At 45.3% G+C, this 24,887-nt stretch overlaps 1 protein-coding gene across 1 annotated transcript in view; it reads right to left on the reverse strand.

The window, feature by feature from the left end:
- VWA3B (von Willebrand factor A domain containing 3B) overlaps positions 1 to 24,887 on the reverse strand; it is a 119,370-nt gene that overhangs the window by 18,389 nt on the left and 76,094 nt on the right. The window contains 4 exon segments of the mRNA XM_084900373.1: positions 9,335 to 9,539; positions 13,156 to 13,206; positions 16,004 to 16,122; positions 24,704 to 24,860. Of these exon segments, the coding sequence (XP_084756499.1) occupies positions 9,335 to 9,539; positions 13,156 to 13,206; positions 16,004 to 16,122; positions 24,704 to 24,860 (532 nt within the window).

Genomic DNA, 24,887 nt, shown 5'->3' on the forward strand with positions numbered 1-24,887 from the left:
TGCAAGAAATGTTAAAGGGATTGCATTAAGAAGAAGGAGCAGCCAAAACCGGTTTGGCTCAGTAGATAGAGTGTCAGCCTGTGGACTGAAAGGTCCCAGGTTTGATTCCTGTCAAGGGCATGTACCTCGGTTGTGGGCACATCCCCAATAGGGGGTGTGCAAGAGGCAGCTGATTGATGATTCTCTCTGATCGATGATTCTATTTCATCAATGTTTCTAACTCTCTATCCCTCTCTCTTTCTCTCTGTAAAAAGTCAATAAAATATATTTTTTTAAAAGAAGAAGAAGCAGAGACATAGAGGAACATAGTCATAAAGAAAAAATGGCAATAAATAAGTACCTATCAATAATAACCTTAAATATAAATGATCAAATGCTCCAATTAAAAGACATAGGGTAGCTGAATGAATACAAAAACAATCCCCAATTATATGCTGTCTACAAGAGATCCACCTAAGAACAAAAGATTCACACAGGATGAAAGTGAAGGAATGGAAAAAAATATTCCATGCAAATGGAAATGAAAATAACAAATCTGGGATAGCAATACTCATATCTGACAAAGCAGACCTGAAAATAAAGCCATAAAAGAGACAAAGAAGGTCACTATATAATACTGATGGGATCAATCCAACAAGAGGAAATAACCCTGGTAAACATATATGCACCCAATATAGGAGCACCCAAATATATACAGAAAATCTTGGTGGACTTTAAGGGAGAGCTCAACAGCAATGCAATCACAGTAGGGGACTTTAACACCCCACTGTCATCAATGATAGATCTTCCAGACAAAAAATCAACAAGGCAACAGTAACCTTAAATTACACATTAGATCAGATAGACATCTTCAGAGCATTTCACCCAAAGCAGCAGAATATATGTTCTGATCCAGTACACACAGGTCATTCACAAGATAGACCACATGTTAGGACACAAAATAAGTTTTAACAAGTTCAAGAATATTGAAATCATATCAAGCCTCTTCTCAGACCACAATGGCATGAAATTATAAATTAGCTACAATAAACATACTCAAAAACAACCAAATACATGAAGGCAAAATAACATACTATTAAAAAATGGTTACATAGAGGAGGATCCAAGATGGCTGCTCGGGTATACACCTAGCCGCAGCAGCTCACAACAATTTCAAGGGAATACAACTAAAATGTAGAGTGGACATTGCCCAGAGCTACAGGTAGTCGACTGACTGAAAACTCTACAATAGGAAGGAGGGAGAAAACCAGAAGGAAAATCAGAGGAGCTGAAAAAAAGCCTAAGGTACGGAGACATGCTGCGCGCTCGCACGCACACGCGCGCGGAGAGGTCGCAGCTGGAGAGGAGGAGAGGGCTGGGTGCTGCCTGGCGTTCCCTAGCAGGAAGGAAATAGAACCCCCAGCCTGGGCTGAACCCCCGAACCGGCAGCGCTGAGCCCCAAGTTATGTGCCAGACCCTGGGGACCCAGGCTCCGGCAGGGGGAGACAATCCCGGGGGACGGCGAAATGCGGGGCCCCCGGAGTCGCGCGCACATGGCGCGCAGAGGACTGAATGTTGACTCTGATGCTGGATTACCCTAGCCGGAAGAAACAAAGCCTCCGGCGGCAGCTCTGAGCCTCAGTCCAGACCGCCCCGAACTCCAGGTCTGGGCCAGTCCCTGGGGACCCAGGCTCGGGCAGGGGGAGACGGAGCTGTGAGGTGGAGTCCTGGGAGCGCGGCGAAAGGCCGAGCCCCCGGAGTCGCGCACACTGTGCGCAGAGGACAGTCTGTTGACTCTGATCCTGGACTCCCCTAGTGGGAGGGAGAAAGAAAGCCCCAGACTGGAGGAACGCCACGAGGAGCAGGAGCCCCTGCAGGACACCGGCCAGCCGGGCGCCAGCAAGGAGCCGGGCGACGGGGCCCCCAGTGGGGGGGGTGCCCCTGAGCCTTCGACTGCTGAGCGCTGGCAACGGAGCCAAGGACGGGGGCTGCTTCCTGGGCGGCGCCGACCCCGGCAACAGGCTGGAGCAGCGCGGGAGCCCGCGGAGAACAAAGGGGTGCCACAGGCCAACCTGCTGAGCTCCCAGGACAAGGAGGAAGAAACCAAAGAAGTTCTCAATGTGAAGAAATCAAGTGAGAGCAAATGATAGTAAAATTACTTAAGAAAGAATACAAAGAAGATCTTGAAAAATCAAAGACTAGTCAGAACTCAACGCACCAGCCAACATTACAACATAAATGCGTTTTGTTTTGTTTTTTTAAAAGAAAAAAAAAATAGAAAAAAGGGACAGAATGTTGGAACAGCGGCGACCAGGCCTAGAGTGGCCAGGCACAAGGCAGTGGCAGCTGGGCCCGGAGCAGCAGTGGCCAGGCCCCAGAGCAGCAGCAGCCAGAACAAGAGCATCAACGGCCAGCACGGGAGCAGCCAGACCTGGGGCAGTGGCAGCCAGGCCTGAGGCAGAGGCGGCCAAGCCCAGGGTGGCCAGTCCAGGAACACCCAGACACGGAGTGGCTGGGCCCGGAGAAGCCCGGCCCAGAGCAGCCGGGTTGGGAGCAGCCAGGCCCAGAACAGCAGTAGCCAAGCACGGAGCATCCAGGCTGGGAGCGGCCAGGCTCGGAGCAGCCGGGTCGGGTGCGGCCAGGCCTGGAGCAGCGGCGGCCAGGCTGGGAGCGGCCAGGCCCGGAGCAGCTGGGTCTGGTGTGGCCAGGCCTGGAGCAGCGGCTGCCAGGCTGGGAGCGGCCAGGCCCAGAGCAACAGCTGCCAGGCTGGGAGCGGCCAGGCCCGGAGCAGCCGGGTCTGGTGCGGCCAGGCCCGGAGCAGCGACTGCCAGGCTGGGAGCGGCCAGGCCCGGAGCAGCCGGGTCTGGTGCGGCCAGGCCCAGAGCAGCAGCTGCCAGGCTGGGAGCGGCCAGGCCCGGAGCAGCCGGGTCTGGTGCGGCCAGGCCAGGAGCAGCGGCTGCCAGGCTGGGAGCGGCCAGGCCAGGAGCAGCAGCTGCCAGGCTGGGAGCGGCCAGGCCCGGAGCAGCCGGGTCTGGTGTGGCCAGGCCAGGAGCAGTGGCTGCCAGGCTGGGAACGGCCAGGCCCGGAGCAGCAGCTGCCAGGCTGGGAGCGGCCAGGCCCGGAGCAGCCGGGTCTGGTGCGGCCAGGCCCGGAGCAGTGGCTGCCAGGCTGGGAGTGGCCAGGCCTGGAGAAGCGGCTGCCAGGCTGGGAGCGGCCAGGCCCGGAGCAGCCGGGTCTGGTGCGGCCAGGCCCGGAGCAGCGGCTGCCAGGCTGGGAGCGGCCAGACCCGGAGCAGCAGCTGCCGGGCTGGGAGCGGCCAGGCCCGGAGCAGCCGGGTCTGGTGCGGCCAGGCCCGGAGCAGCGGCTGCCAGGCTGGGAGCGGCCAGGCCCGGAGCAGCCGGGTCTGGTGCGGCCAGGCCAGGAGCAGCGGCTGCCAGGCTGGGAGCGGCCAGGCCCGGAGCAGCAGCTGCCGGGCTGGGAGCGGCCAGGCCCGGAGCAGCCGGGTCTGGTGCGGCCAGGCCCGGAGCAGCGACTGCCAGGCTGGGAGCGGCCAGGCCCGAAGCAGCCGGGTCTGGTGCGGCCAGGCCCGGAGCAGCAGCTGCCAGGCTGGGAGCAGCCAGGCCCAGAGCAGCCGGGTCTGGTGCGGCCAGGCCAGGAGCAGCGGCTGCCAGGCTGGGAGCGGCCAGGCCCGGAGCAGCAGCTGCCAGGCTGGGAGCTGCCAGGCCCGGAGCAGCAGGGTCTGGTGCGGCCAGGCCAGGAGCAATGGCTGCCAGGCTGGGAGCAGCCAGGCCCGGAGCAGCGGCTGTCAGGCTGGGAGCGGCCAGGCCCGGAGCGGCCGGGACCGGAGCAACCGGTCCTAGAGCAGCCGGGTCGGGTGCGGCCAGGCCTGTAGCAGCAACAGCCAAGTCCAGAGCAACTAGGTCGGGAGCGGCAGTGACCAGACCCGGAGCAGCTGGTTGTGGAACGAACCAGAGCAACAGAGGCCAGGCCCGGAGCAGCCAGGCCCGAAACAGCTCGCTCCTCACCTGTACCTGCCCACGGCTGCCTCTCAGACATGGCTGGAAACTTTTGCGGGAACTTGAGGGTCTGCTGAATCAAGTGATGAAGGCTTAGATCTGGATGTGTTGAGTTAGTATAGCGCTGGGGTGTTGATCTGTGAGTGCCTTGGGTGGGGCCTGGATGAGGCTGGTTGACCTATTTGGAAATGTCTTTTGTGTGAAGTATCATTGGGCATGTGGAGGTATTATTGATATGAGAAAATGCTAAGTAACAGATTTACTATCTGAAAAGGGATTTACTATCGGGGAGAGGGAGGGAGGAAGAGACTGAACATAAACTGTGCACCTATGGATGAGGACAATGGGGGATGGGGAGGGGGCAGAGGGTGGGGTGGGAACCTGGTGGAGGGGGGAAGAAATGAGGAACCTTTGTAATAATATGAATAAAGATTGATTTAAAAAAAAAAAAAAAAAGTTAGTAGGTAAAAGATGTTTCAATAAATGGTTTTGGAGTGATAAGGAAAAAAAAAAAACTTTGAACATACATTGTATGCCAGCATATACTCTAAATGAGTCAAAATTTAACCCTTTGCACTTCGAACCATTCTGGACATTGGCTACCAGCTACTCCGAACCATTCTGGACATTGGCTACCAGCTACTTGACGCTACTTTGCGAAACGTGCGTTGAATTAACTCAATTCCCCGTAATCACTAATAAACTGCAATGTCCCCTGAGAGGGGACAGCGGAGTGCAAAGGGTTAAATGTAAAGAATAAGCCATAAATGGGTTTGCCAGAAGAAAAATATGGGTGAGTTTCTTAATAATCTTGACATGAAACAATCTTTCTAACTAATCAAAATTCAGAAACCATTTTAAAAGTGACAAATTTAACTATAAAAAATAATTATGGTACGTCCATACAATGGAATATTTTTCAGTGCTTAAAAGAAATGAGCTGTCAAGTCACAAAAAGACATGGAGGAACCTTAAATGTCTATTGCTAAAATATTTTATGATTGTAACTGGATACATTTCAGAAAAGGCAAAACTATGGAGACAGTAAAAAGATCAGTGTTTTCCAGGAGGGAGGAAAAAGAGGGATGAATGATGGAGCATAGCGAATTTTTAGGGCAGAGAAACTTCTGAATGATACTATAACAGTAGGTATGAGTGATGATACATTAAACCCATGGAATGTATAACACCAAGAGTGAACCCTAATGGTAACTATGGACTTTGGGATATGTGTCTATGTTGAGTCATTGCCTGAAACAAATGTAACACTATAGTGCAGGATTTTGATAATGGGAGAGGCTGTACTTAGAAGAATGGGGGGGAGAGGTATTTGGGAATTTAATGTACTTTTACTCGAATTTCCTGTGAACCTAAAACTGTTCTAAAAATAAAATCCATTTTTGAACAACAACAAAAAAAAAATGGTTACATAATCAAAGAAGAAATAAAAAACATCCTAGCCCTACTTGGTTTGGCTCAGTGGATAGAGCACTGGCCTGCAGAACAGAGTCCAAGGGTTGATTATGGTCAAAGGCACATACCTTGGATGCAGGATCCTCCCCGGCCCAGGCCCTGGTCATGGCATGTGCAAGAGGGTACCATTCGATGTGGTTCTCTCACATCGATATTTCTCTCTGTCTTTCCCTCTGTCTTCCTCTCTCTCTAAAAGTCAATTGAAAAATATCCTCCCGTGAGGATTAAAACAAACAAGCAAACAAAAAACATTCTGGAAACAAATGCAAATGAGCATATAGCAATCCAAAAATCTATGGGACACAGCGAAAGCATTCCTGAAAGAGAAGTTCATAACACTACAGGCCTACCTCAAAAACAAAAAACAAAACAAAAACAAACAAGAAACACTGGTAATAAGTTATCTAACACTACTACAACTTAAAAAATTAGAAAGAGGACAACAAGAAAAGCCCAGAGTAAATAAAAGGAAGGAAGTAATAAAAGTTCAGAGCAGACATAGAGACTTTTGTGTGTATATTTATATATACAAGAGATCAAGAAAACCTCTTGCCAGGCTCACCAAGAATCAGAGGACCTAAAGAAATAAAATCAGAAGTGAAAGAGGTGAAGTAACAACAACACCACAGAAATACAAAGGATTATAAAAAAAAAATACTATGAACAACATTATTCCAACAAATGGAACAACCTGGACAAAATAGACGTATTCCTAGAAAAATCCAACCTTCCAAAATTCAATCAGGAAGAATCAGAAAACCTGAATAGGTCAAAAACCACTGATGAAATTGAAGCAGTAATAAAAAAATTTTAAATTAAATTTTAAAAAAGTTAAAAAAAAAAAAAACTCCCAGCAAACTAAAGCCCTGGCCTGGATGGTTTCACAGGGGAGTTTTACCAAATATTCAAAGAAGAACTAACCCTTATTCTCCTCAAACTATTCCAAAACATTCAAGAGGAAGGAATACTTCCAAATTCTTTCTATGAGGCCAACATTACCCTATTTCCAAAACCAGATAAAGACATGACAAAGAAAGAGAATTACAGGCCAATATCCCTGATGAACATAGATGCTAAAAATCCTCAACAAAATATTAGCAAATTGGATCCAGCAATACATTAAAAAGATCATACATCATGACCAAGTGGGATTTATTCCAGGGATGCAAGGCTGGCACAATATTTGAAAATCAATAAATGTGATACAGCATATAAACAGATTGCAAGACAAAAATCACATGATCATATCAATAGACACAAAAGAAGCATTTGACAAACTCCAAGACCCATTTTTGATAAAAACTCAGCAAAGTAAGAAAGAAGGAATTCTTACCATTTACAACAGCATGGATGGAACTGGAGAGCATTATGCTAAGTGAAATAAGCCAGTCAGAGGAAGATAAATATCACATGATCTCACTCATTTATGGAATATAATGAAAAACATAAAACTGATGAACAAAAACAGATCCAGAGACAGAGAAGCATCGATCAGACTGTCAAACCTCAGAGGGAAGGTAGGGGAGTGTTGGGGTAAGGAGGAGAGATCAACCATAGGACTTGTATGTATGCATATAAGTTTAACCAATGGCACAGACAACAGGAGGTGAGGGCATGAGTGGGCGGGGGGCAAATGGGGTAGAACAACACATATGCAATACCTTAATCAATAAAGAAATTTTTAACAAGTGAGAATAGAGGGATTATACCACAACATAATAAAGGCCATATATGACAAACCTACAGCCAACATCATACTCAATGGGTAAAACCTAAAACCATTTCCCCTAAAAACAGACACAAGACAGGAGTGCCCTCTTTCTTGTTCAACATAATTCCGCAAGTCTTGGTTATACCATAGTGATCAGACAAAAAGAAATAAAAAGACATCCAAATTGGAAAGGAGAAAGTAAAACTCTCATTATTTGCAGATAACATAGAAAACCATGAAGACTCTATTAACAAAAAAAAAAAAAAAAAAAAAAAAAAAAAAAAAAAAAGCAATACACACACACAAAAAAAAAACCTACTACTCTGTTTCCCCGAAAATAAGACAGAGTCTTATATTAATTTTTTCTCCCAAAGTTGCGCTAGGTCTTATTTTCAGGGGATGTCTTATCTTTCCATGCGCTAAGTCTTATTTTCGGAGGATGTCTTATTTTCGGGGAAACACGATAGGTTAATAAATGAATTTGGAATGTAACAGAAAATTAACACCCATAAATCTATAGCATTTTTATACACCAATAGTGAATTCTCAGAAAGAGAAACTAAACAATTCCATTTACCATTGAAACAAAAAAATTAAAATACTTAGGAATAAATTTAATTAAGGAGGTAAAGACTTGTACTTGGAAAACTAGATTATGTTGAAAGAAGAGATAGTGGAAGATATAAACAAATGAAAGAATATTTCTTGACCATGAATTGGTAGAATTAACATCATTAAAGTGTCTATACTATCCAAAGCAATCTATAGATTCAATGCAACCCCTATTAAAATACTAATAGCATATTTCACAGATCTATGACAAATACTCCAAACATTTATCTGGAATCAAAAAACATACCAAATAGCCACAGTAATCTTGATGAAGAACAACAAAGTTGGAGGGATCACAATACCAGATATCAAATTATACTACAAAGCCACTGTGCTCAAAACAGCCTGGTACTGGCACAGGAACAGACATATAGATCAGTGGAACATAACAGAGATCCCAGAAATTGATCTAAGCCATTATGCTCAATTAATATTTGACAAAGGAGGCAAGAACATACAATGGAGTCAAGATAATCCCTTCAATATATGATGCTGGAAAAACTGGACAGATACATGCAAAAAAAAAAAAAAATGAAGCTAGACCACCAACTTATACCATACACAAGAATAAACTCAAAATGGATAAAAGACTTAAACGTAAGTCATCAAACCATAAAAATTTTAGAAGAAACCATAGGCAGCAAAATCTCAAGCACCTCTTATTACAATATGTTTGCAGCTATATCTCATAGGGCAAGAGAAACTAAGGAGAAAATAAACAAATTGGACTATATCAAAACAAAAAGCTCTAACAGCAAAAGAAACCATCAATAAAATGAAAAGGGAGCCCACTGTAAGGAAGAACATATTTGGCAAAGATACATCTGGTAAAGCGTTAACATCCAAAATATATAAGAAACTTATACAACAACAAGGAAGACCATTTAAAAATGGGCAAAGGACCGAAATAGACTTTTCTCCAAAAAAGGACATACAGAAGGCCAAGAGATGAAAAAATGTCAGTCTCTGATCATCAGAGAGATGCAGATTAAAATGACCATGTGGAATCACCTCACACCTGTCAGAATGGCTACCATGAACAAATCAACAAATGACAAGTGCTGGTGAGGATGTGGAGAAAAGGGAACCCTAGTACATTATTGGTGGGAATACAGACTAGTGAAGCCATTATGAAAAACAGTATGGAGGATCCTAAAAAAATTAAATATGGAACTGCTATTTGACCCAATGATCCCACTTCTAGAGTGACAGAGTAATTGGCCAAGATTACACGGGGATTAGTGGCAGATCTGAATTTGGACCTTGCTTTGACTTATAGCAAATCCAAGCTTTTAATCATGACATTATACTTCTGCTTAGTTTTATTTTGCAGTTAAAGATGTACTGTTTTAAAAATAAGGTCACAATAAAATCAAGTAGCATTTAATTCCTGTTGAAAGAAGTCCTTGGACCTTCTCTGGGTTGGCGCTAAATCTTTTAGCAATCAGTGTGGGGGGTGGGAGAGAGGAGGCAGACCAGCACAGGGATGGCAGTGACTGGCTGGGAGGGAGGGAGGCCACACAGACCCCTCCGCGGTACCCACCTCGGCAGGTGCCCTGCTCACAGTGTCCTCCTTCATGGCGGCCTCCTGCAGCTCCATGGCCTGCTGGATGTACATCTTCCCAGCGAGGATCTCATTCTCCAGCATGGACAGCTCTTTCAGTGAAATGGGCCAATTCAGCCGCCCTAACGCCTCATTTAAAGCTGCCTTGTTTTCCAAGTATCGTATTGGTTTGTATGCATCTAGCCTAAGAAAAAAAAAAGGAAGAACAAAAGAACAAAGAAAGTGATCAAAATAGGAAAAATATGGAAAGGCGGTTTTTAGTAAACTCTCTCCCAAGTAACATCCATCAAAGCTGGTGTTGGGTGTCAGTTAACAGAGTCACAGCCACACCCTCTTGGTAGCTTGCCAAGTTAAACACAACCGTCTCTGTCAGTTGTGGTGGGAACTCTTCCTCAAGACCTAATCAGATTATCTGATTTTACAGAAGTTTCATACACATGACTTTTCCAACCATTTTCTTTTGGCATATTTAGAACCCATTTCTCCCTCCCTAGGTCTAACACCAAAAATGTGCTTTAAAGAAAGTTCACACAACTGTCCCTTAGCAGTGACTCTGGAAAACAAAGGAGAAAAAACTGAACAAAACCCACTGTCTGCCTCAGTGCGGGGAGTCTTCTACTTGCTCATTTTAGCGATACCGCTCTCCTCCTGGGAAGCCTGAACATGCCTCAGCTCCTGGTTCGGGGTTTGAGTGCACAGGGAACAGAAGCTGGGCTTTCTCTGAGCCGATGAACAGGTGTGGGAGGCCCAGGTCCTGGAGTCCACTACTAGGGAGTCACACACGGGGGAAGGAGAGAGGGAGTGGGTGGGGAGAGAGCTCGTTCCATCCCTGTCACTCTCTGACTGCTCAGAGTGTCGCCTCCTTAGATGCGGGTGTTGCAGGAAGAGTGCAAACCCAGCACAACCACAGGGCTCAATCCACAGACAACTTGTCTCCAGAGGACAGCAACAATTCCTGTTAAAAATCTAACTGGGAGATGGTGGAATAAGAAACCCAGCCTTCGTTTCCCCACAGAGATACTGACTTATCAACAATATATGGACCAAATCGCCTTCCAGAGAATCCCAGAAGCCACTTAGAGCTTCGGCATGCCACAAACCCAAGAAGAGCAGGCACTGAAGTGGGTAGGAAAGTTTATTTTATTTTGCCTGGCCTAGCCCTCCCTCTCCCCAGGCACAGTGAAACACAACTGAGAGGAAAACTTTTTTGGGGAGGGAAAGAGAAAGGGGAATATGCACCCAACCCAACCTCCTGGCTGGCAGGGGTCTGCCAGAGGGACTGGCTTCTGTCTCCTCTGACTCACAGTGCGAGGGGAAGGGCTGTTCACTTGGATTCCGGGTTAGGGGCAGCTGAGAACAAAGGCAAGTCCATGGCCGTCAGAGCTCCAGGGTTCCTGCAGCACCAAGCCCAGACACGAGGGGAGGGCGAGATCGTGGCTCCTGAGAAGAAACAGGGGCAACCCCCTGGGAATGACGCACACAGGCCTGGAGAAGACTCATCCCCAGGAAAGAGTTGAGCGGTTCTCCAGCCTAAATGGCTGCTCAAGGGCTTCCCTGTAAGAAGACAGTTTACTGGTATAATGACTGGGAGAGGCATCTGTTCTTTTCAAATGCTCTAAACTCAGCTAAAGATGCTAAGGCATACAAAGAAATGGAGAAAGATCACCCCACAAAAGGAATCACTTCAAAATGGCCAGCATTATCTCAGTGCTGACACCAGACAAAGAAACGAAATAAAGAAAGCTACAAGACCAATTCCCTTTAGAAATTGAGGGGTAAATAGCCTCAACACAATGCTCTGACCAAATCAGACAGAGCATTAAAAACACTATACTCCATGACCCCAGTGGGGTTTAACCCAAGCATGCAAGGTGGTTCAACCTGAGGCAATCAACTGATTTAATGCACCACAGCCTATCAACAGAGCAAGGAAAAACCCACACAATCACCTCAGTAGATGTAGGAAAAGCATTTGACAAAATCCAACAAATACTCTTAAGATAAAAACAATGAGCAGCCGAAACTGGTTTGGCTCAGTGGATAGGGTGTCTGTCTGCGGACTGAAAGGTCCCGGGTTCGATTCCGGTCAAGGGCATGTGCCTTGGTTGCGAGCACATCCCCAGTGGGAGGTGTGCAGGAGACAGCTAATCGATGATTCTCTCTCATCAAAGTTTCTGACTTTCTATCCCTCCCTCTTCTTCTCTGTAAAAAATCAATAAAATAAAAAAATAAAAAATAAAAAAAAACAATGAGCAAACTAGGAGTAGAAGGGAACTTCCTTATATGGTAAAGGGCATTTGTGAAAATCTTGCAACACCCCACTCAGTGGTGAGAGATTGAAAACTTTCCCCTGTGATCAGGAACAAGACAAGATGCCCCCTTCACCACTGGCATTCATTCAACCAGGTACAGGGAGTCGTATCCAGACAACTAGACAAGAAGAAAAACAAAAGGCCTACAAATTGGAAAGAAGTAAAACTATCTCTATTTCAAATATAAAAATTCACTCATCAATAACCTCAGTGTAAGAGCTAACGTCAGAAAAGTATTAGAAGAGATTACAGAGGTAAATATTCATGACCTTAAATTTGGCAATGGATTGAATTCTTCGGTTTGACACCACAAGTATAAGAAAAAGTAGAAAAATCAATATCACCAATATTAAAAACTTCTGGGGAGAAAAGGGAAATTATCAAGAATGTTAAAATATTGACCTGATAAAGATTGAACATCCAGAATTCTTCCAGTCAACAACAAGAGGATAAACTCAGTTTAAAAATGGCTGAAGGGCCCTAACTGGTTTGGCTCAGTGGATAGTGTGTCAGCCTATGGACTGAAGGGTCCCAGGTTCGATTCCGGTCAAGGGCATGTGCCTTGGTTGAGGGCACATCCCCAGTAAGGGGTGTGCAGGAGGCAGCTGATCCATGTTTCTCTCTCATTAATGTTTCTAACTCTCTATTCCCCTCCCTTCCTTTCTGTAAAAAAACAATAAAATATATTTTTTTAAAATGGCTGAAGGACTTGCATAGATATTCTGCTGAAGATACACATTTGGCCACATGAAAGATGCTCACATGACTGGTCCCTAAGGAAGTGGAAATGAAAACTACAGCGGCATCACTTCACACCCGTAGGATGGCTTCCGTTTAAAGAAAAGAAGGAAAACAAGCAAGAATTGTGGGAGAACAAGAGCCTCACCTGTTGCTGGGGGAACGTAAAATGGTGCAGTTGCTGCGGCAAACAATTTGGTGGCTCCTCAAAAGCTAAACATAGAATTGCCCTGCGACCCAGCAAACCACTCTTAGTCACACACTCAAATGAAGTCCCATGTCCACAGCGATGCTTCTGCGTGAATGCACACTGCAGCATTGTTCACGGCGGAAACAACGTGCACACCCATCAGCGGATAGGCAAACTGGCAGATACACACATGGGTCATTACTCAGCAATAAACAGGAATAAAGTACTGTATACGCTACAACTTGGATGAACCTTGAAAATATTAAGTTTTTACATTACGTAAAGGAAGCCAGACACGGAAAATCACAATGTCTGATTTCTTTCATACGATATATCCAGAGCAGACAAGTTTAGAGATAGAGGGGAGTGGGAGGATTACTCAGTGGGTACAAGAAATTTTTCTGAGGTGATAGGATAGTTTTGAAACTAGAGGGAGGCAGTAGTTTGTACAACATTTTGAATAATTTAAATACCATTGAGTTGTTCACTTAAAAAAGTTAGTTGTAGGTTATGTAAATCATAACAAAAAAAAATTTTTTTTAAATGAGGAACTGGCTTACTTTTCTTTTTCCTCTTGAGATAATGCTCGCCAGACAATTTTGTTCAAGCGCCTGTTGAAAAACAATTGAAAACAATTAGCACCAACGCCTCGTTTCACAGCAGAAGGCCGAGCCCAGGCTCTGAAGGGCAGCGCAGGGAGAGCCTGGCCCGTCCCATCTCCGCGGCCCACGCTCCCTCAGCAAGGAGGGGCGCTCCCCGCTGCCAAGGAAGGCCAGGCCCGAGGCAGCACCAAGCTGGCCTCCTGATCGCTGCTTTTCTTCTGAGGTAAACATATAAGTATGGCGTTAATTTGCTTCTTTAGACTTTCTTCTGCCTCGATTCTCCGGGCAAAGGAGGTTACCTGGGTCACCCAGAACAGGAGCGGGTCCCACTGTAGAGACCTCATTTTCCAAACGAAGCCTCTGGGAGAGCGGACTAACGAGGGCCTTGTGGGCCCCTGCAGCTAGCTGGCGATGCTGAGACTAAACCTCCTCACGGACCCGTTCGCAGCGATGCTTGTCGCCCCAAGAAGCAAGGAGGAGGTTGGAGCCTGCTGGCTTCTGTAGGTGGGGGGGCTCCTTCTCATCACTAACCAGGGATGCTTCCTGCAGGGCTCCTGCCAGGCCTGTGCCTGTGCTGCTGCGTCCTTACCCACAGGCCCTGCAGGGCAGGCACAGAGCGCTGGCCCGGTGTGAGCGGGACCCCGTGAAAAAGCTGCTTCGGTAGATGAGGTGGGAGAAACTGCCACCCTCCAGGGGCATTCTAACCCCCGGCCCAGCACCCGTCACCAGGGCTCTGAGAACAGATTTGGGGGTTTTATCCTGCCCTGCTCTCCTGCCACAGAAGGGGGGCGGTGTGGGGTGCACAGGCCTGGAGCCAGACCCCCTGGGCCAGACTCGGGCAGCTTCTCTTCCTGGGCTTGTGGAGAAGCTGTTCTGTGGGACGGGGACCTGACGGTGCCTCCTCGTGTCACTGCGAGGACTCAGCAGGGCCGTGGATGTCTGACATGCGTAGATGCTCGGTAAGGACAGAAAGTCAGGGAGTAGGAAGTAAGCCAGCTCAGTGCTCCTGTATCACTTGAAGGTTTTGGTTCTTTGGGGTCTATTTGAAAACTGGGTTTCTTTAACCATGTGGTTTCTGTAACAAGGACCAGGGCTTCTGAGACTTAAAAATGATTCACAGGTCAGCCAAAGGACTTGTATGTTAGCATGACCAATAGACACAGACGCTGGGGCAGTGGGGGCTTGCCCTCAGGGGTGGGAATGGCTGGGGGGGGTGTCAATTGGAGAAAAAGGAGACATATGTTAGACTTTAGACAATAAAAAAAATGATTCATAGGATGCATTTTGGGTGTGTGTGTGCGTGCTTGCGCGTGCACACTTTTCCAGGGGAAAAAAAAAAAACTTACTTAAAAATCCTCCTAAATGTAAACCTTGCCAGCAGAGGCAATGTACCAGGGAGGCTGGGCATGTGGGCCAGGGCTCAGAGCCACACGGGTTTGGGTTCATCTCAGGTCTCCGCTGGCTGCTGTGCGAGCCTGTGTGATGTGACTTTTTGAAACTCTATTTTCTTACCGATGAAACAAGGATAACAGCACCCCTCACGCTGAGAGGACTGAGATGTGTGCCAGGGGTGGGCGAACACAGGTTCCAGTTGTTGGAAATGGAAAGGGACATGCAGGTTGTGATGATCACAGTAGCTTCGTCCACTCAAAAGGTGGTCACAACGGGCCGTGCACTCACTTTGGCCACGCCTGCTTGCGGCCAGGAATAACCCGTGCTCCTGGCTCCAGATTCGGCAGAGGGGCGAGCCACGCTTGGCAGGCCGGGAAGCCATTGGCTCAGTGAACATGTGTCCAATCACTTAGCACGTCTCATTCTAACTACATCCTCTAGAAAAACTGTTCCCAAGAGCCTGTTCCTCACCTCTGTTCTCCCCTACTTTCCATGTTCAGTAAACAGTGTAAAGCACACGGCGGGTATGAGCTGAGGACAACTGAGAGTCTGGGTCCCAGCTCCACAGACGGGGAGGGACGGAGACCCTGGGAAGTCCCTTTGCATGTGGGATGAGGGTGGTCCCTAGGGGATGCCTGAGGGCACGGGACTCTGGGCGTCTCTGTGCTGGTCTAGCCCCTGGTCTCAGGGATGCTACTGCCTAGTTTTCTGCTTCTGTTGTGTGGGAAGAGTGAGATCCGCCTGGGGAGTGGCTTTCACTCGCTTTCCATATCTCTGCTCCACAAACCACTTATAACAAGAGTGGCTTATTTGCAAAGCAGCCTGTCCTAGTGACATTTCAGAAGTCTAGGCAGCAGCCGATCCTTTTGGAGACTGTAAGTAGAGGTTACTAACATGGTCCTCAGCCAGCTTACAACTGGTGTTTCCCATGGATCTGAGGGCTGCAACCTTGACCTTAGACTAAAAAAATCGGCCAAGTAATCACCCCAGAATCCAGGTGGTCCTGGCCATCTCCACGCAGAGCCAGTGCTCAGGCACACAAAGCCAACATTGCACTTCCATTCTTAAAATACTGAAACAGAAGTGCTCCCACACACAGGCACCAAGTGTGACCACAACAGCTAGTTTATGCCACCGTGTCGGCAAAGGGCTGTGAGCCTCCCGCGGGCCTGCTCATGGGCAGTGATGTCTGCTTACTTGTGGTGGGAAACACCTTAGAAATACTATTTTGGGGTGAGGTATTCAATGCAGTGCCACACCCGGGGTGTCTGTGTTCACTGCTGCTGCTAAATTGGATATTCCTTGCGGGCGAGTCTTAAACAGCTGCTCCAGATGAGAAATCTAAGCTAAAACAGGAGAAAAAAGCCAAAACAAGCAAACCCCACAGCTGTGCGCGAGAGCCGAGGACACTCACTTTTCATAGGACCGGATTGCCTGCTCCACCTTTCGCTTGTACATGCTGAGCTTGACTCCTTGGGGGTTAATTAATGTCATCTTGTTCGTGTCGCTGCACACGTGTGCCAGAGGGAACACCTGCACAGCAACGCACAGGAAAGCGTCATTGGATGGGCTGACAAGTTCTCTCAAAGGTGGCGCCACATGGCTCCACAGCACGTTTTCCTGACTCTAAGGTCAGTGTGATTGCAGCAAATTATAACATATAGAAAATCGTTAAGAAAAAAATCAGATATTGTCACTAACCTTTTTTCTTCTGAAAACTATATCTTTATAAAATAACCACCACATAAAAGGAAACAGAACTGTTTGGGGAACTGTTGTCAGAACCAGTGTTAACTTCATGAACTCTGTCCAGTCGATGCACAGTGAGAAACAGGAGCTCATTGTTGCTACTTGTAAATTACTATTCGGGTTATACATCTTTTTCATGTATTTAATTTAATTTTCTTTTGAGAATATCGATGATAGTTAATATCTTTTGACCACTTTCCTTATCAGTTTATAGGGCTTGTGTTTTTTGTTATTGTTTGTTTGTTTGTTTTATGGACTTCTGAGAAGAAGGGAGAGGGGGAGAGGGAGAGTGGAAGAGAGGGGCAGAGAGAGAGAGAGAGAGAGAGAGAGAGAGGGAGAGAGAGAGAGACATCAATGATGAAAGAGAATCATTGACTGGCTGCCTCCTGCACACCCCACACTGGGGATGTGCCTGCAACCTGGGCATGTGCTCTGACCAGAATCGAACCTGAGACACTTCAGTCCATAGGCTGATGTTCTGTCTACTGAGCCAAACCAGCCAGGATTATAAGAGGTTCTTATACACTGAGTGGCCAGATTATTATGATCTCTAATGTATAATAATCTGGCCACTCAGTGTATAATCTATATAATAAAAGGCTAATATGCTAATTGTCCCCTCAACCAGGATTTCTACCAGCAGACAGGCCGGCCAACTGCCTATGTCTCTTCCCCCTGGCCTGGCTGGCCGGACCCCACCCATGCATGAATTCATGCACTGGGCTATAATATATATATATATATTACATACAAACTCAGTGGCCAGATTTTTATGTGTTCAGAGATAATAGTAATCTGGCCACTCAGTGTACTGCGTTCTGTGAGAGCCCAGAGCCCCAGGCTCCACTCGGGGCTCTGTCTGCACCTGCTGCTATCCTCTGGTCCGGATGAGTGTGCCTGCATCTCAGTGCCTGTACATTACACACTTAGCTCTTCCCAGCAGAGTAAGCTCCCCCAGAGCAGGGACTGTGTTTTAGTCACGACTGTATTCCTATTACCTAGCAGAGTGCCTGGCACATACTGTGCCCTTAACAAATATTTATTGATCAATAAAATATGTTCACAAAAGGCATATTCCAAATCTTAATATTTAAACAAAAAGAAAGTCTAACTAACAGGTAATCTTAAGCAATATCATTTCAAAATTGTATCTGCTTCCAATTAGGTGTCTTGGAAATATGAGGAATTTTTTTTAAAAAGCAATTTTTACTTTTAATCAATCAAGACAATATAGATCATGCTTTTATGTACGCCCTTGCCTCCTAAGTTAAGCAGGTGGGTGATGAGTGCTCTGTGAAGGACAGGGCCCCAGCAGCCAGCACTTGTCTCAGGGTCTCTCACCCCTGGAAGAAGGCCAGGCTAGGAGAGGGCCCTGAGACTCTAACCACTCTCTGGTTCTATATTCCAGGGTCACCATGGAGCTAGAGGCTAAACGCCAATGAGGCGGCTCAAGGGATGGACTGAGGCAAGTGCAAAAAGGAGGAGAAAGAGTAAAAAACAGGTTAAAAACTCTTGTTGAAATGACCCAGCATAATTCCAAAACACACACACACACACACACAGCCCACAACTGATAGCTGAGCAAATCATCAGAATGTCAATTCACTTAAGAAACTAACTTATGAACCATCTAACAATGACTTTGTATTAATTATGATTTAAATGACTTATTAGATTGTTAAGAAATGTAAAAGTCATATAAAAGTACAAAAAACATACAGAGTACCATAGAAAGAAATTAATGGGGAAAAACAACAATATTTTAAATAATAAATCTCTCTTGGAGAAAAAACAGTATTGAAATTGAAAACTAAATATATTAATCATGTTAAAACATCAAGACCAAAACCAACAGGAAAATAGACAAAAATTCAGAAAACTGACGAGAAAATCATAAAGTTATGAGGCCGCATAGGAAGCCTTGCTGCTTGTCAGACATATGACTCAGCGTGTGGCTTCCAACTGTCTCTGCCGAAGGCAGGAGACAGAACGGGTCAACTGGCCATTGGGAACTAAATGAAACTTAGAGGGGGAAAAATCTTTCAAAATAGAGCTACATATCACATAAACTCCCCTCCCCCCCAGGAGAGTGGTAAGAAGGGGGAGCAGAGACAATCTCAACAAAAGACCGTTACATTTCAATCACCTCTGGGGATAAAATACCTTTACAAGTCTCTGAATAGCCCTCCAAGTTTGCCAACTTATATGGCTTAGTCACAAATCAACACCACAAAATGCATAGCCACGCCACCCCTTCACCATTTCCGGCGCGGCCCTCCCTTCACGCACTGAAGAAGCCGCAGGTCAGGTTCTACTTCCCTCTTTCGTGGACTTGGCCCGCAGGCCTGGCATGGCCATAGTGTGCTTCAGTGTGGAAGCAGCTCAGGTGCGTGTGGATCTGGCTCGTGCACATGCAGACTGAGGGAAAGACAAAGTCATACTCCACACCTTCAATCTGTGGTCTTAGTTTTCACAACATGGTGGTCACGTGAAGGTCCCATGGGATACTCTCTTTATGATGTCAAATGTAGTGTGACTGTGAGGTCACAGGGGCTGGGAGGGCAGCTCGTGGGAGGGGAGGTGGTCAGAGAAGAGCCTGCCAGCTCTACTTGAGAGGGAATAAACCCTACTCATACCTCCTTTGAAATGGCGCACTTCTTACCTCTTATAATGCAAATGAGCATAACCAACTGATGAGAGACTCTTCTAGACAATATTCAATAACCAAAGGAAGCCTCCTGATATAACCTACTCAGCTCTCTGAGGTTAATCTATAAACCTCACCACATTGATATTAATAATCACACTTTGAGAAGATTTTAACTAAAGGGAGGAAGTGAAGGAGGGAGGTAGACACCGACCATAAAGGCAGAAGAAATTTCTAGACTCATGGATAGCCGATCTGGGCTGATTCTGTTAGAACTTTTCCCACTATTGGACCAGAGATAGCTTAGGAACCACTGTACTTGAGCATAGTTTTATCAATAATGATAATCGTTTGTTCTTACTCTCTGCCAAGCGATAGGCGCTCCGTATTTTCTCACTCAAGCCCTGAATCATATATTCATACATGCAGCTCTTGTTATATGGCCTGCCTCTCCACTGAACTCTAGTTCTTTATTCCTTTTAAACATGCCAGTTTCTAGTACTAACCATTTGTTGAACATATGAAAGAATAAAATTATGTATAAATTAAAATAATGGCCAAGGCTCAAAAATTTTAAAGTTCATCTATATTGTAAAACATAATTAAGTTTGGATCTCACCAAATTTGAATCCTTGGTAACTGAGGTAAGAGATGAGTTTAACTCTGCTATTTTTAAAGAGGTGTTTGCTAAGTATAGGTGAACAAGGTTTTAAGAAAGGTATTTAACTTACATTAAAAAAAAAACTACTCTTGAACAATAAAAGAATAGAAAATTAAAATGAAATACCATTTCATGTAGCAATTGGAAAAGTTCTTAAATGTTAGTATTCTACATGATAGCAGAAATATAGGAAAATTATAATTATTCTTATAATTCCAAGTAAACAGCCCAATAATTGGGATAATAGTTAAATAAATTATAGTAACTCATATTATTGAATATTAGTGCAACCATTAAAATCATCCAAAAATGGTCATTACAAGGAAATACATTCATAACATATGCTAAATAAAGAAAGCAGAATACAGCCCTGGCTAGTGTTGCTCAGTGGTTATACTATTGACCTGCACACTGAAGGGTTGTGGGTACAATTGCCGGTCAAGGGAATGTACCTGGGTTGCAGGTTCAATCCCTGGTCCTGGTTGGGGTGAGTGGGGAGGCAATCAATGTCTGTCTGTCTCTCTCTCTCTCTCTCTCTCTCTCTCTCTCTCTCTTCTCCTACCCTCCTTTCACTTTCTCTAAAAATCAATGGAAAAATATCCGTGGGTGAGGATTAACAACAAAAACAAAAAAGCAGAATGCAGAACTGTGCACACAGCTACTGGTTGCTAAAGTAGTGCAGACAGAATTTTACCTGGTGACATTCTGTGTTTATAAGCAATCCCACAATCCCCCTTTTAAAATGAGAAAATAGCATGAAACTGGTATTTAAATGTTTATTGTTCAACCCTGACTGAATTCACCAACTACTTTTTCCCCCCCCAATAAGTATCCACACCTTGCTACCAGCTTGGCCAAGAAAGGTCTGACTGGACATGTGCAATGAAAATGCAAAAGCTGTGCATATCCTGATGGATAACTCTGACTACAAATAGATACTTCCACTGTACAAACTGTTGAGTGCTGAAGCCTAGGTTTGCTTTCAAACTGCATCATCTCTAGCCTCCAAAGAACAAAATGAAGGCAGGGCCACAAAATTAACTGGCAAAGCAGTGTGCCAATAAGATCATTCATAAACCCTGAAAATATGCTATTTACTTCAGTGTAGGTTACAGTATAGATGACATCTTCCTTTTTTATCTTTACCAAAGGATGTGTTTAATTATTTTTAGAGAGAGGAAGATGAGGAGAGAGAGAGAGAGAGAGAGAGAGAGAGAAAGAGAGAGAAAGAGGTGTGAGAAAGAAACATGGATCGATTGGCTGTCTCCAAAGGTTGAGACACTTTATCCTGACCAGGGATCGAACCTGAAACCTTTGGTATATGGTATGGCACTCCAACCAACTAGCCATTTGACCAGGCACATCTTACATTTTTTAATCTAAACTTTTAGAATATAAAAGATTGGGTTTTTCTATTTAAAATTTAATTTAAAAATAAATAAATAAAATGGTGTAGGAGATACACATTTGTTTGCCTGAAACAATGTTCACAATAGAGTCTATTAAATAGACTATTGAGTAAAAATGAGGACACAAAACAGTATATTTAGTTTGACTTCATTTTGGTAAAACAAAAACAAAAAACAAAGGATTTATAACAGTGAAAGGTATAGGCAGCTAACCACCAATGATTCACCTGTAGTGGAATTAACTATTGTTTCTTTTCCATTTAACTATATTTTCTATTTTTGTGCACAATGAATAAATATAGCGTTTGCAATAATTGTGCTTTTGAATAATTAAAGAAGCTTTTCTGCCAATAGAAGTTTCTGTTGAATGCTACCCTGTTTCCCCGAAAATAAGACAGTGTCTTATATTAATTTGTTCTCCCAAAGTTGCGCTAGGTCTTATTTTCAGGGGATGTCTTATCTTTCCATGCGCTAGGTCTTATTTTCGGAGGATGTCTTATTTTTGGGGAAACACGGTACTATATCTGAAAGTAACAAAATGCCAGTCTGTCACGCATCCCCAGCCTCTTGGCACCTAACATTCTTCATCAGCTAAACGCTGCAAGGATGGCCGCCTCGCTGGCTTGCTCTCTAAGTTTTAAATGAACTACTTTGATAATATCAAGTGTTCCACTCAGAGCCCAGTGTGAGGATTCCTCTCATACTGGATCAGAGACCTGCCGTGGCCTCAGGAGTGATGAGCTGGGGTGCCAGCCAGGGCATCTGACCACCAGGCTCTCTGCTGGACTCAGATTAGGACAAAGCAAAAAGGCTCGATGGGCTGCTGTTAAAGACGTCATGATGATGATGACGATGATGAAGATTTAGACTTTCCAGTGATACTAATGTTTCCAAATTATTTTGGTTTTATTATTTTCAAAGCAATTGGCAATAAAGAGCTTCAAATTCTAGATTCATAAAATAACTAAAACAGTTGTATTCTGTATATGGCTTGACAATGAATGGTTCTTTTTGAAAGAGGTAAGATAAAATTATCTGGTCCATTGGAAACTTAAACTGCCAGTCAGCATTTTGAAATGGAGAGTTGCTAGGGCAACATCTCTGCTCAATATTTTATCTCCACGGCGACAGATCTGACGCTGGTCCAGGAAACACTGAAAACCAAAACAGCTCTGTGTTCCAGGGAAGAAAGAGCCCACACACCGGCCGTGAATGGAGCAGAGTGGACAAAGCCACACATCGCTTTGCAACTCCACCCAGACGATGTGGCAGTGCCCGGCACAGGAGGAAGAGACAATTAAATTCCCAGTGAAGTGGGTTAAGGTTCATGTTTTCTTTTCGGCTCCATTCTAGTTTTTTGCCTACTTTTTCATGAAATGTTATGTCCAAGTCTTAAAAAGCTATCCATCCCACTAAGTGGAAATAATTTTAGATTATAGTTTTCCTGTTTTGCCATTGATACCAGGGTCTCTTTCAGTCAGAGAAATATTAGGGAATAACAGATGTGAGTGTGCTTTAAGGGTGAAATTGGAATTCATTACAGTACATTTCCATCCTTGTGACTCTTGCTCTTACTGTCAATAATGAAGGACAGTAAGCACGCTGGGCAGCGTGTCGCCTACCCCAGGTCTGTGATGAGGACATACAATGCCACCGAAAGCACCAAGCACAAATCCCCTGGAAGATGCACTCGAAAAGCTTGGTCCTTGCTCCGTGGCTTTGCTTTCCAGCGTCAGAAGACTCGAATGTTCTCCTGAGGACAGGACCTTCACTGCTCTTTCTCCCAACTTTTCCATCTTAAATTTCCCTCTTGGCACTTTCCCCTCTCTCAGCTCCATGGGGTCTGGTCCTGCCCCCCGTGTTACCACCTGAGTCATAGCCCCCTTGGCCTTGCCTTCTCACTGCTCCTCACCTTCCCAGCCTTGGACCCCTCCAACTCTGTCCAGATGGCAGTCAGAGCCCAAACTTGATCTTTTCTCTCCTCTTAAAGTCTTCAGTTCCCCTCAGAATGACATTCATAGTCCTTAACTTCCTTCCCAGCTTTAGCCCCTTCCTGCAGCGACACTTAGCTTCCTCCGGAGTGAGCACCTTCTCTGACCCTTCGCCTTCGCTGTGTGCTCCCCACTGCCTAGGACACTGCTCTCACCTCTGCACCTTTAACTCCTTCCCCAGGCCCAGCCTCAGGCTGAGCAATGCCCCAGGTCTGAACTCTCAGGCCACGTCGGAGCTTTCTCTGACACCTGAACCTGGTGAGGGGACCCTCCTGGTCTCCAACCTATCCTTCCCGGAGCTCACAGCACTAGAACCTCTTGTTCTAGTTGCTATTTCCTCAACTGTGTGTCATATATGTTACCAATATTCTTCTGAGACCTGCCTTCATTTTATATGGTTTTATACAAAATAACATTTTTATTTATTCAATCCATAAACATGCCCTTCATGGTTTTTCTTTTATTTTATTCTCATATTTTTCTACCCTATAATGTCTGTCTTTAGAGAAACTTACTTTTGATGTATCTCAGCTTATTGAGAGGCTTAGAAGGAGACATGATAAGCATAAGAAAATTCTATTTCCAGGGGGAGTTCACTAAATATACTCTACTCCAAATAAAACTCAAAAATTTAATAAAATAAATCCATAGCATATGAGAAGTTATCACCAAACTTGCTAGAAGAAAGCTTCACGTGGTAAGTTGATGCCTAACAAATCAGGTAGCCTTCCCCTGATCACCAGGTCGCCTCCTGCCCCTGAGGGCTCCCAGATTGTGAGAGGGGGCAGGCTGGGCTGAGGGACCTCCCCTCCAGTGCATGGATTTTCATGCACCAGGCCTCTAGTCCAAATATAACAATTATCTACTTTATGTGTTACTTTACCTACTCCTCCCCTCCCCAAACTATTCCCACCATTCAGATTGTTTTGAAGCTAATCCCACACCCCTTCCATTCCTCTGTAAATGTTTCAGTGTGAGATGAGTTTTAAGGATATTCTTTTCCTTTAGTGATTGTGAGGCCTGGCATGTGCCTATTAAATCAGTAGTTGCTGCTACATTGAATCCTGGAGTTCAAGCCTTATGTACTGTTTGTTGTCTTCTGTGTTCCCCATCCCTGTGCACTCTGGCTGCTCCACTGAGCCTGTTCTTGCTCAGGGCAATGACTTCTCACCACACAAGTCATTGGGAACTCTTCACACTTATTTGGCTTCCTCCACATGTAACCCCACCACATACCTTCTCACTGGAAGCTCTTAGCTCTTTCTCTCCTTCCGGGACATGATGACTGTCACTCATCACTCTCTTAGGGCTCTTTTGTTCTGGCTACCCCTCATCCATCTGTCTCTCTGTCTTCCTCCCTCCCTCACTCTTTCTCTCTTTTTCCTTCAGAGACTTTGATGATGCACGCAGGAAGAGAAGGTGAGCAACAGAAGAACCTCGTCTCTCACAAGCAGAGAACCCTGAACTGCCAACTAACAAAGGCCAGTTCTTTCTTAGCTTAACAGCAAACATGCTTCTCACCGCCTCTATAAAGGACTCATTTTCAGTGGGTAAAATGCACTTTTGTTACGACTGTACAAGACATTGAAGTGGGTGGCTTTTCAGTTAAGCACGAAATGAAAACGATGTTGAGCAGAGACACGGAAAATCAGTGTACCTCATCAAAGACCTTGGAAGTCACATGCTTGTCGAGGATGGGAATGTAGGTGGGGCTGTGCGGAATGGCTGTCACCGACAAGGCGTCCATGATGGTGAGTTTCCTGGCAACCAAGCCGTTGGTCTTAAGCCAGTTTTCTGAAGTCAAACCTGAAAAACTGAGAACACTTGACGGTGACATTTTA

The sequence above is a fragment of the Pipistrellus hanaki genome (assembly GCF_964339955.1).
Source record: "Pipistrellus hanaki genome assembly, chromosome: 12".
Lineage (NCBI taxonomy): Eukaryota > Metazoa > Chordata > Mammalia > Chiroptera > Vespertilionidae > Pipistrellus > Pipistrellus hanaki.